Source organism: Perca flavescens, chromosome 9 (genome assembly GCF_004354835.1).
Source record: "Perca flavescens isolate YP-PL-M2 chromosome 9, PFLA_1.0, whole genome shotgun sequence".
NCBI lineage: Eukaryota > Metazoa > Chordata > Actinopteri > Perciformes > Percidae > Perca > Perca flavescens.
Genome location: NC_041339.1, coordinates 2,988,200 through 3,000,569, shown reverse-complemented (window position 1 = coordinate 3,000,569; position 12,370 = coordinate 2,988,200). Strand labels below are relative to the sequence as shown.

General features: G+C 43.0%; 1 protein-coding gene across 5 annotated transcripts in view; it reads left to right on the top strand.

Moving 5' to 3' along the window:
- The window catches only part of lnx1 (ligand of numb-protein X 1), a 62,273-nt gene that overhangs the window by 42,241 nt on the left and 7,662 nt on the right, over positions 1 to 12,370 (top strand). For 3 of the 5 annotated variants that reach the window (XM_028588348.1, XM_028588347.1, XM_028588350.1), the window contains 4 exons: positions 1,978 to 2,231; positions 4,795 to 4,950; positions 7,002 to 7,210; positions 9,860 to 10,282. In XM_028588348.1, the coding sequence (XP_028444149.1) occupies positions 1,978 to 2,231; positions 4,795 to 4,950; positions 7,002 to 7,210; positions 9,860 to 10,282 (1,042 nt within the window). The remainder of the gene's footprint in view (positions 1 to 1,977; positions 2,232 to 4,794; positions 4,951 to 7,001; positions 7,211 to 9,859; positions 10,283 to 12,370) is intronic. The other 2 variants (XM_028588349.1, XM_028588351.1) reach the window with 1 other exon arrangement.

The window sequence follows — 12,370 nt, the reverse complement described above, 5'->3', positions numbered from 1 at the left end:
GTCTATCTGCTTTCTAATAAAGGTTGCTCTGGTTGGTTGTAGTGCTATCCTATTGCGTGCAGAGGGAATTGGAAAGACAACTGTTTATCCCGCCCCTCAAATTGAACTCATCTCAATCTTGATGTGGGTCTGGCTTGTCAGGCTAATGGAGAAGTACTACACTGCCCACAATCCTAAGCGTAACAGCGACTCTGATTGGATTGCTGTTACCATGGAAATGTTTACCGCACCCGCGAACAGCTATAGCGAGCTGCTACCATTGTCTCAGAATCAGAAAAGGATTTATTGTCAAGTAAGTAACACCAAGGAATTTGCCTTGGTGGTTGGCACATACATAGACATATTAAACATTAATATGAAATAAACAATAATTATGGAAACAAATATATAAAAAATAAAAAAAGCGTCTGAATGGTTTAGTGTATGATGTGCAAAAATGTTTAGGGATGTACAAAATGTTTATTTTAGTTTAATTTCTGTACAGTATTGTACCCTTGCCTTTTTTGCCATTTTCAAAATGTTCTTTTGCGGCGAATCAAATGTTTTATGGTCACGATTCAACTTGCAGCTAGTTGGCTTGGTTCCAGGCTTAAAACTCATTTTAATGAAACATCAAAGGAGATATTGAATGGTGAAAATCACTTCCAGAACAAGAGCCGTTCAAAAAGTGGGTGGTCACTGTTTGGCTCTATTTCTTTAGTCACTCTGCAATGATGGCCACCATTTTACCTTGCTTTTACTAAACACCTCCTTTTTTGGCTTGATGTCCTCCATGTGCTGTAAAGTCCACTGGTGCCCAGCCCATCTTACAGCAGAGGAGAATGGATGCCACTCCTCTTGTTTTTCTGAGCTACTGTTGAAGCAGTGCCTGGGTTTGATCCAGCTCATTAAAACCCAGTTAATGTTTGCGCTGATGGCTCCGCTGAGACAGCCAGAAGAGACGAGCCAGTGTTATTCCTGCCTCTGATGAAGCGTCAGCTCAAAGCCTTCATGACTTACAGATGGAGGAGAATTCTTTAACAATACGATACCCTTCTCTGTAGGGATATCTTTAATTCATACACAAACATTCCCAATTTAATATTGTCAGTGTGAAGAGAGAGAGAGAGAGAGAGACTGAAAATGTGTTGTGGTTGTGGTGTTTTTGACAGGTAGAAGACATCTGGAACTTAGGAATTAGATTTGTTTTTGAGAAAAACAACATTCAGACGATCTCGGTTTTATATTCAAACGTTGTGTCAGTTGCCGCACCCTAGCTCCCTCCGGTCTAGCGGGAGTTTTCTTACATTTGTATACAATCATCTGTCAGTGATGCTCACACTCGCAGCCACAGAGAAAATCCATCCTACATGTGATTATTACCGACACTGGCACTAATGAAAGTGTGCAAGCAACAGAAATGAGTATTTCTTTTTCTTTATGAGAGTAAATGTGAAATATGCTCAGAGAGGTGCTGCATACATTCTGAATGAGCGCGCCAGGGAATATATTCAGCCACAGTTGTTATTGTATAGGCTGTGTGGATCTTTGTGTGAGGCAGTCCCATAGCAGAAGATAGAGGTCAGCGTGCAGACAAAGCCTCCGGCTGGAGGAGATCTCCTCAGATTCTCATCTTTATCTCGAGAATGTGACCTTTTCATTAGATGTAACATGAATTTGTTTTTCGTTTTTGTAAATATATTTTCGGGCTATTTTTTTTTTACCTTTTAATGGATGGGCTGAATCTAACTTGGGCCGCTGTGGCAAGGACCGAGCCCCAGCACATGGGGTGCACACTCAACCAGGCGAGCCACCAGGGCGCCCCGTAACACGTATTTGTTAAAAGTGATGCTGTCAATGCCCGTTCGACACTAAAGAATCTGAGCATCCTGTGTCAGATCATCAATGTTATCATTTCATCAACATGCCCCGTATTAAATGTGCCATGCCGATTGTGTGATCTGAGTCCGAGACTGACCTTTTGACCCCTGTGTGCAGGTGTAAAGGGGCCTCTCACTATGGGCTCTCAGCAGACAGGAAGCGACGCTCGCAGGAGGGCGAATGCACCGACAGCACGTCAGAACTCACCATCGCCACGCTGCCCAATGACGGCCCCGCCTCGGCCGCCGTGGCCCTCCTGTCAGACGAGCCCGGTCTGGTCAACCCCGCCTTCGACCCCAGCATGGAGGACAACAGTCAGTCAGGCAGCACGACCAGCCTGGCCGCCCGCAGCAGCTCCAAGAAGAGTGAGTGTGAGTGGGCGAACGGATGTTACCCCGTAGTTATCGGACGCCAGTGAGGGAGTGTGTGTTTGCCAGAGTGACAGATTGAAAATCAATAGACAGTCGAGAGCTTTCTAGTCACAGTTACGTAGTCACCCAGTAAACAAAAACAGATGCCAGTGATCTATGTTCGAGCATACTTTTACACCTGCAGACTTAGAACGTATAACCCAGGCGCTTGTTCAACCTCGAAATACAGTCTTTGTTCTTTCTAATGGTCTCTGATAGAAATCCTATTAACCAATTAGCTCTACTGCCTTGTGTTTTTTTTCCACCAATCCATAAAATCTCTCTTTGTGGAGAACAGTAGATAAACACAGAGAGAGAAAGTCACTGAGAGGGCAGGTACATTATGCAGTCAAGGAGAAATGGAAGGAGAGGGAGGTTAAATATAGCCCGATGTAAGTGTGTGTTAATGCCCAATGATGTGATCAGCCCTCTCCCTCCAGTTCTCCCACCTGTGAAACCAGGAAGCAGTCACGAGTGTTCCCCTCTGACCCTCCATCCCCACCCCCCCCCCCACCCTCCCCCTAACGTGAGTGTACATGCAGTGGGGACACCAAATGACGCTGCACCAGCACTTTAGGTCCGGCCGGCTGAGCGCCGACAACCACCACAAGCACCACTACTGCTGAACAAGCTGACAGCTCCAGAAGCGGCTGGCGCTTTTAAAGAATAATGTGGCTGTCAGGAGCTCTCGCATCTCCCAGAGCCCGCAGAGGGAGGGAGGGGCGCTGCAGAGGCATGCTGCCCCGTGCTCGGTGCAGCCAGGCTGGGCTGCTGCCTCTCCTCTGCAGCCTCCTGTAGCCTGTCAGCCTTTTTTTTTATAAGAAAGCAAAGTACAAGACAACTGTCTCACTGGGAGGTTCTCTTTTAGATGTGGTCAATAGAGTCCACAATGTGTTACATCACTGCTGTAGTGACACAACCATGCAACTACACTCAGCACGGATTGGCTTTATGAATTAAGCGCCACTGGTTGAAAGCAACTCTTTGATCCTTCAAAAAAAAAGATACATTATTTGAGCTTTTGAAAGTTGTGTAAAAAATAAACCTTGGAAGAAAAGGATGGACTAGAGGCAAAAAAACATGGTGCCCTCATTTCTTTCAGTGCGGTGTCGCAATATAGAGGGTAGGTACAGAAGGCTGTTTGGCAAAAAAGTTGAACCTGGCTCAACTTTTGGCTTAAAGGTGCACCGTGTTTTCTTGTGAACAAAGCATCCTTAAGGTCCAACAGATGCATTTCTTTAAGCGTTTTCTCGGCCGATTTGTTGAATATTTCAAATCGTGCATTGTTTACATTCATGTGTAGGGATGCACCGATCAAATACACTGGATGGGTATTGGTGCAGATACTGACCTTATAAAGCAGACCGGGTATCGGCCATGACATGACAAATCCACATTAAATGTGTCAGGATTAAATGGTTCCACATTCAGTTATAGTTAAACCAATTAAGTCACAGCAACCGCAGACTCAAATTACCATACATAAAATTACATGTATTTACATAAAATGAGTTCACTGAGAGCACTGGTATCGGATCAGTGCTTGGTATCAGGAGCTACCTGAATGTAGATATCGGAATCGGCTATAGTGAGTTTCAGATCATTGTTTAGCTGTCCGTCTCACAACCTAACTGTTTTGGTTCACTCTCACCGCTCAGCAGCCGGCAGCAAAACAGCTCTCAAAACCTACAGTACACTACCTGCTCTACAGCAAACAACAGATGGAACATTTAGCAACTACCTGATGAACATAGCTGAGCATTTAGCAGCTAAAAAGCCTTCAGGAGTTGGCAGAGACCAAAAATGAGCTAAAGGATGGGAAATTGGAAAGATGGAAAGGTGGCCAGAAACATGACTCCAAATGAATTATAATGTTGTTCCGTAACTGCTGGACCTGTAAATACGGAACTTTTGCTAACAAGTTTGCCATATCAACTTAAAAGGTATAAGTCCATGATGCGTTTATAACTTGTTTCTGCTGCTCCCAAGTGGCCAATAAAATCAGTTATTGCAGGTTTAGTGTTTCCGTGCTGGCGGTCTTTTCTGTCCTCTGTGGGTGCATTGCTATTGCATTACAGCCACCAAATGTCAATCAGCAGAACTGCTTGAAACTGGTGGCAGGAATGTGTAACGCGTCGCACATTTGCGTCCTCGTGTAGGATACAAAACATAACAGAGACCCACTCTGGTAAGAACATTGCTGGTGCCACTAGAGTTCAAAAACTCAAAGGGTACTTTTAATACAATGCAAATTTATTGGCCAATCAAATAATTCAGGAACAGCCCATTATTCTACTGTTTATCTCACTATCATCAAGATAAAGGGGGAAATGATTGCTGAAAACTTACCACAGTTGAACAATATCCTTTCATAACAATCTTAACACAGCAACCCAGATCTCAGTCACTAAGCCAGGAGGAGGCCTTTGAATGGCTTTGAGGAGGCAGATTCAGACATGTCTGGGCATGTTGAATGTGAGGCAACCTATAAAGGGCCTCTCTTTCTCCCCTGTGTTCTTTGCAGTCCGAAATTTTGACCGTTCCTCAGTGAGGAGCCGTTCCTTCAGGAGGTTGAACCGGGCGTTCAGTGTCCTGCGGAGGACAAAGAGTGGCAACGCGGTGAGCAACGAGACGTCTGAGGAGAGAGACAATGCCAGGAATTCCAATGTGCCACAGGAAGGTATGCATCAGACCTGCCTGCATCTCTTCTCCTTCCTTTGTATCTTTAACGTGTATATTTTTGTGCTTGTATTGTGCATTTTTGTGTTGTTTCTTGAAGTCACTGCTGCATTTGCACTTCATGATTCCCTGAAGAGGGTTCCAGAGAGAGGGCTCAAAGTGTGTGTGTGTGTGTGTGTGTGTGTGTTTCCAAATGTGTGCATTTGCGATGTTCCCTCAGCTGAACGGGGAGGGCTGGGAACACACAGTGTAACAGTAGCATATGTTTCTTTAATAATTCAGATGCAGATTGCGTAAGTCCACCGGTGCATCACTAGAGAAGGATCAGAAGGGAGAGCGTTAGCCTGAGGCACTTTAGACATAGATGGGATACGGGAGGTCACTGGAGACAAAGCTGATGCCCTTCTCTTCTCCGCCTCCAGTTCTTCTCCTTCTCCACTCACCCTGTATCCCATCTTCCTCTCCTCCTCCCTCCAACACAGCCAGGGTCAACAGGTTTGCACCAACTTGATGGAGTAGCCCCCAGGGAGCGCAGTGCGCTCGACATGGTAGATGCGTAAGATGTAATGTAGTCGAGAAAATGTGCTCTCCACATATTAAATGTAATATCCACAGCCCGACCCCCATAATAGTAAAGTTAAGGAAATATAGTCAACCATAAGAGAGTATAATGTTGAAGTAGAGCTGCAGCGTGACGGGAAGAGGACAAGGAATGTGGTGTTGCGTAAGAATGAAGGATGGCGAACGATCAGGGACTAGATTATTCTCTGAGGCCGTCACTGAGGAGGCTGAGAGGATAGATCAAATATTCATTGCCTGCCGCTGGAGAGACAAAGATAGACGGAGAGATAGATTCATACAGATCAAATGGAGGGGAAGAGCGCATACAGAAAAAGACAATGGAGAAAAGGAAACAAATAAAGGCATAGTAATGTCCAATTGGATGGAGAAGTGGATGAAAACACAAAAGAGAAATAATGGGATGAAAAAAGATTCGAGGGTGAAAGGGTGTGTGAAGGAGAGGATGAAGGGTTACATAATGGCTGCGGGTCTCTGTGTTAATGTGGTCTCCACCCCAGAAGCAATCTGCTGCGATAAAGACAAAATATTGACTTTGGAATGGAGAAAGTGCAGTGTGAGTAGAACGAACGGCTGAGGCTACGGAGCACCAGACACAGAGGGAGACAGCCGACTGAGGAACAGGGAGAGAGAGAGACAATCTTCATAACCAGAGGAAATGCATCTTCTCTGTCATTTATTGGCCAAGGCTGTTGGTCAAAAGAGTCACAGAAAGATCCCCACCCACCTCCACATGGTCCAGTTTAGCATGTGTCATTCTGCTGCTTAGTGCAATTCACCACTGGGCATGAGGGGAGGGGGGCTTGCACAGTTTAATGAGATAAAACTAGCAGACAAGCACACATTTCTCAGAAATGTGAAGGTGTATAATGAGGTTTGTATGCTTATAAACCACATTATTTGGTTGTGTAACATACTGCATTTATCGTTATGGCAGAATCCTGTGTATTGGTTCTCTTTGGTTGATGTGAAAACAGCAAAGACTCTGCTACAAATGGCAATTTGAATTCTCGGGAGTTATACGTTTGTGTGTACCTCACAAGAAAAACTAGACGATATATTGCCTTTTTTGATCACTATTTGGAATATTGCACGTATTATAACTGTACTTGCGTCCCCGCCCAAGTAATAAACCTTGCGGAAATTTGAAATTGAGGGTTTTCCCAAGCATACTCGCTACAGATGTATGTGACTAATGATACAAACATTGAGCAGGATAATCAGCCAAGTCAATTTTTCCCCTCTTGGCTTGTACAAGTTTGTTTTAGTAACCTGAGGGAGTAGAGACAGCTGGTTCCACTGCACAACCGCTCTACCACGGTCTCCAACTCTTTCTCCCACAACGTGTCTCTCTTTCTCCCACTTCCTCCCCTGTTACATTTGGCTGTTTGTCAAACTTGATTTTGCTTGTCGTTGTACAGGCAAATCCAGGACTAAACTCAGCCTTTCTTGTCCCCGCACATTCTCCCTTAGTGCTGGCTCTTCCTCAGCTGCATCACCTGATCCCTGACGGTGAGCTTACCAGCATTAAGATCACGCGGATGGTTCCCACAGACCCGCTGGCCATCAGCATCGTCGGCGGCAATGAGACCCCCTTGGTCCGCATCCTCATCCAGGACATCTACAGAGAAGGTGTCATTGCCCGGGATGGACGCCTGCTGCCTGGGGACATGATCCTGAAGGTAGCACAGTCAAAACTATTTGCACAATTCAGTAGGAAGCAATCAAAGTCCCATTTTTAAACTGCATCCATGTTTTTGTCTTAAACATAAATGATGCATGTACAAATACAAATGACATAATATCAAGGTAAAATAGGAAAATAACAATTTAAACAAAAATAAATGAATAAAAAATGAAAAAGTGACAGACTTCACTGAAAATGGTGACAGCACATGTTCTCAATTAAATAGTTCTGAGTAGATATTAGGGTAACACTTGACAATAAGGTACACAAAAACGTAGGTAGTTAATGATTAACGAATGAGGAATGAATGGTTAGTTAATGAGTAGTTACTGATAGTGTTTCAAGCACTAATGATCAGTTACTGATAAACAGACTATGGTTGATCTAGGGCTGGGCGATATGGACCAAAAGTCATATCCCGATATATTTTGGCTGAATATCGATATACGATATATATCCCGATATTTTTTCCGCAAAGTGAGAGCAAATGTTCAGTCAAAGCCAAAATCAAATATGACATGTCACATGTAGTTTCATAGAAACAGTTGCAAAATCAAATAAATAATAAACCGGTTTCTTCACCTGGTTCATGATTAAATGCTCAGCTGTTCAAATAACAATAAAATGTAAACCTAAATACTGTATAACAGGAGTACCTTTTTTGAAATCAAAGCTCCATATTTGTGATTCGTTCCAAAGGTCAATTAAGCTTTTGATATTAATATAATCTACTTTGTTCAAAATGTAATGCCTCATGCCTGTAAGCCTAGGTTTATAGTCCCATTCTTCCACTTGATACTGCTTCCACTTAAGTAAACTAAAAGATGAACTATCGACTACAAAACAAAGAAACTAATTAATGTGTTAATACAAAGAATATTTATTATGATCGGTTCACAGATCTGAGTTCAAACGGAAACTTCACCCTTCTGAACTAAGAGTTTCTGCTTCAAGGTGAAGTTTAAAACAGACTGAAATGTCCAGGCTCATTCCTCCACTATTTATTTCTGTATGTATTTATGCGTTACATGTCATTTTAACGGGCACTGAGCTCCAGATCCTGCAGCTGCAGACGGTCTCTGCTGCCCCGCTGTAGCTTCTCTCCGTCCGCCTGCCGCCGGCAAACTTATTGGAACTTTCCGCCGATATCGACATACAGGTCGTCCTGGACTACGTGTAAGATCCTACCGATCACCACTCTGTCTTTGGCTGGTCCGATTTGGATCAGCGGGGACCCATGCAGCAGCGAGGCAAAGCTGTGTTTTTCCCGGGGGAAGAGACGCTGCGGCCGGCCACGGAGCTCTCCGCCTCCCGCTGCCGCCGGAGCTCAGATTGCTGGTCGAAGGCGGCATACATAACCATAAAACACATTGTCACCTGTTAAATGTTATTCATTGCGGTTTGTTCTTTTCATTTCCTCTATCGAACATAATTAAGCAGTACAAAAGTCCGGCATCTTTAGCGTTGATCTGAATGCTTCGGACCCCTGTTCCAAGATGGCGGCGGTTTTGACGTATGTTTAGAACCTCAAGATGACATCTGTGTATATATCTATGGGAGCAAGGATCACATTTGAACTATATCGATATATGCGATATGGTCTAATTCCATATCTCATTTAAAAATATATCGATATATTTTTTTATATCGATATATCGCCCAGCCCTAGGTTGATCCCTCTTAGTCGATTATTCGACTAATCGGTCGTTTTGGTCTTAGTCAACTTAGATTTCTTTAGTCGATTAGTCATGTTTTATGCTTTTTTCATGCTGAATGACTTATTTCCAAGAAACGTACGAGCACATCTCTGGTAAACACAAGAATTAAAGTGGTGCTTCTGCATGACTCTTTGCGGAGAAACTCAGATTTATAGATCGATTAAATCAACTAATCGATTAGTCGATACAATTTAATGAGTGTTAGTCGACTAAGAATTTCTTCAATCGAGCACAGCCCTAAAACAGACTGGTAGTTAGTTAAATGAATGAGTAACAAATGAGGAACTACTGGTTAGTTAATGATTAGTTACTGAATATGTGTGTGTGTGTGTGTGTGTGTGTGTGTGTGTGTGTGTGTGTGTGTGTGTGTGTGTGTGTGTGTGTGTGTTACTGTATTAATGAATCATAAGGAAATCTGTTCAGGATGATTCTCATAATATATTTTAATAATGCTATTCACAAAACATTATTATTAACATATTAACGAATGATTACCTAACCATTAATTAACATTACTGAAGCATTGTGCGTACCTGCAAATAAAGTGATGCATCGTAAATAAAAAGAAAAACGTTCCTCATTCATTTCTCATTGGTTCCTCAATTGTTAATCATTAACTACCTAGTTTTTTGTGTACCTCATTGTAAAGTGTTAACGATATTAGTTATTGAAATGTCTTTCTTATTTGTAGCAAATTGAAGAGACTCAAAGTACATATCGACTTCAATTAAAAACAGTTTCAAACGTGGGACTGATTTCGAGCATTTAGCATACATAAGTTCCTATCTTTACATTCGAAGTAGGTGATGACATGTTTTAGATACGTATCTATACGTGTCATTTTTTAAAGTCTTTCCAGAATGTAATTCAGAAATGATCAACCATAAAAGGAGACGAGTTAATCTGCATCCCTGTTGCCCTCTCAGGTTAACGGCATTGACATCAGCAACGTACCCCACTGCTACGCCGTGGCAACGCTCAAACAGCCCTGCCAGCTCCTCCGGCTAACCGTGCTCAGAGAACAGCATTATCGCTACCGCTCGCACAGCCACCCACACGGCCACGGGCACGGCCATGATGTCGCCGGGGGCCACCCGTCTCATGGCTTACCCCACCATCCTATGAGGGATGATAGCATTCACGTGGTCCTGAATAAATCCACTCCAGATGAGCAGCTGGGCATTAAGCTAGTGAGGCGGCCAGAGGAGCACGGCGTCTTCATCTTCCACCTGCTGGAGGGCGGCCTGGCAGCACGCGACGGACAGCTGTGCGTTGGCGACCGCGTGCTAGCCATCAACGGGCACGATCTACGTTACGGAGCACCGGAACACGCTGCTCTGCTCATCCAGGTCAGTGAGTCCAGCAGTATGTGACGATTTTTTAAACCGATTCTTTTCCCCAGATAGATACTTTTTATTTATTTAATTTTTACCAATGATTTGCCTAAATATATTCTGTTTACGCGGTACCGCCGACGGCAACTACATCATATCCGTTTTCCAGCAAAACAGAGCGAAAGCAGAAAAATGCACATAATACATGTTATGTACTTCTTTACAGATGAAATAAATGTCAGACTGACTGACTGGCATGTGATGTGCATTCTTTTTAGAAAACAATTAGTTTTTAGAAATGTCTCATGATATATTGTCTTTAGAAGTTTAGGTAACACTTTACTTGAAGGTATCTACATAAGAGTGACATGACACGGTCATGAACACATGACACTGTTATGACACAGTCATAACACATGAACCCTAACCCTAACCCTAACCATAACCATAACCATAACTTGTCATGAGAAAAACCGAATGTTGAAAGAAGCATTATGTCATAAACGTTTATGACTTGTTTACTATGTTTATGACATGTTCATGACAGTGTCATGTCACTCTTATGTACTCTTCAAGTAAAGTGTAACTGAAGTTTATTATTTTTTTTATTTAATTTTTTTAAAGAAGGAAAAATAAAATCCCAATGCTATCGAATCACGGTACAAATTAAACCGGCACCCATGTATCGTGAAATAATCAAATTGGGACAAAAGCATATTGCCCTAGTCAGCAAGTCCTTCTTTAAACAAATCGATTATAGCATCTCGTAGCATTTTACAAAAGGTCATAGTTGCAACAGTCAAATTAGTCCACATGTTGTTACAGACCATAAATAACTGTGTTCTGTTCTTACCCCGGGTCCCTGAGGTACTAAAGATAATTGTGGTGATTCAGGCTAATTGTGTTGTGCTGTGATGTTGTGTCTGCACTCAGTGCAGTTAATAGTATTTAATAGTGGTGATTCCCTAATGGACCGGGCCATGCGGCTGCCTCTGGTTCCTGGTTGATGCCAGTCAATGGTGGTGTGTTTGGTGGTTAATTGTGGTTAATTGCTGTGTGTTTGCGGCTGACTGTGCAGGGTCTCTGCGCCCGGAGTTCCTGTCTGAGCAGTCAGACCGGCCTCTTCTGGGTCTCTGTGGAGCCAACATGGCCTCTCAGAGCAGCCACTTTCTGTCAGAGATTACCAACTGGCAGGGAAGAAATTAAATTAGTCCGGTTAAGGCAATAATGGGCTGGACTGGCTACTTCAGGAGTCAGCTCTGTGCAACAGAAACTAGGGGGAATCTCAGAGGAATTACAGAGTGGGGGGAGAGGGAAGCAGCCAGCCTGTCTGTGTGACTTTTGGACCACTTGTATGTGAAGGAGTGTGGCTGGACTGGCAGTTCAGTAGTAGGACTCATAGAGAGAGACTTAAATAGGTTACGTGGGTGGCAGCTATATTTAAAATATGAATGATGATGGTTTCCCTGTGGATTTCTCCTTAACTAACTAGATCACCCAGAAAAACATTTTAAATGTAATATTTCAATGTCTACATCTTGAATGAAATCCCATTTTGTAACGTGAATTGACCAACAACAATTATTTTATGACCAGTTTTAAAGGAATATGCTAATTTGTGTTTTGGTAAAGAGTAGATTGACACCAGTCTCATATCTGTCCGTTAAATATAAGGCTACAGCCAGCAGCTGGTTAGCTTAGCTTAGCATAAAAACTGAAAAACAGGTGGAAACAGCTAGCTTGGCTCTGTCTGAAGGTATCCACCTACCAGCACCTCTAAAGGCGACTATTGAACAAGTTATATCTTGTTTTATTTTTAATCTGTACAAAAATCCCGAAACAACACTTCACGTTTTAAGGGTTAAAACCTGCAACCTATTTCTTAGCGCCGACCATTAACTTTCTGGAGTCTCCGCTGGTTGCCTAACATCTTACTCATTGTCGTTTTTTACACTAAGGTTTTTCTAGGGATTAAACTAACAAGATTTAGCGTGTTAGGTAAAGGCTAGCTGTTTCCCCATTTCCAATCTTTGTGCTAAGCTACAGTAAGCTAACCGGCTGTTAGCTGTAGCCTTAAATTTGACAGGCAGAAATAAGAGCAGT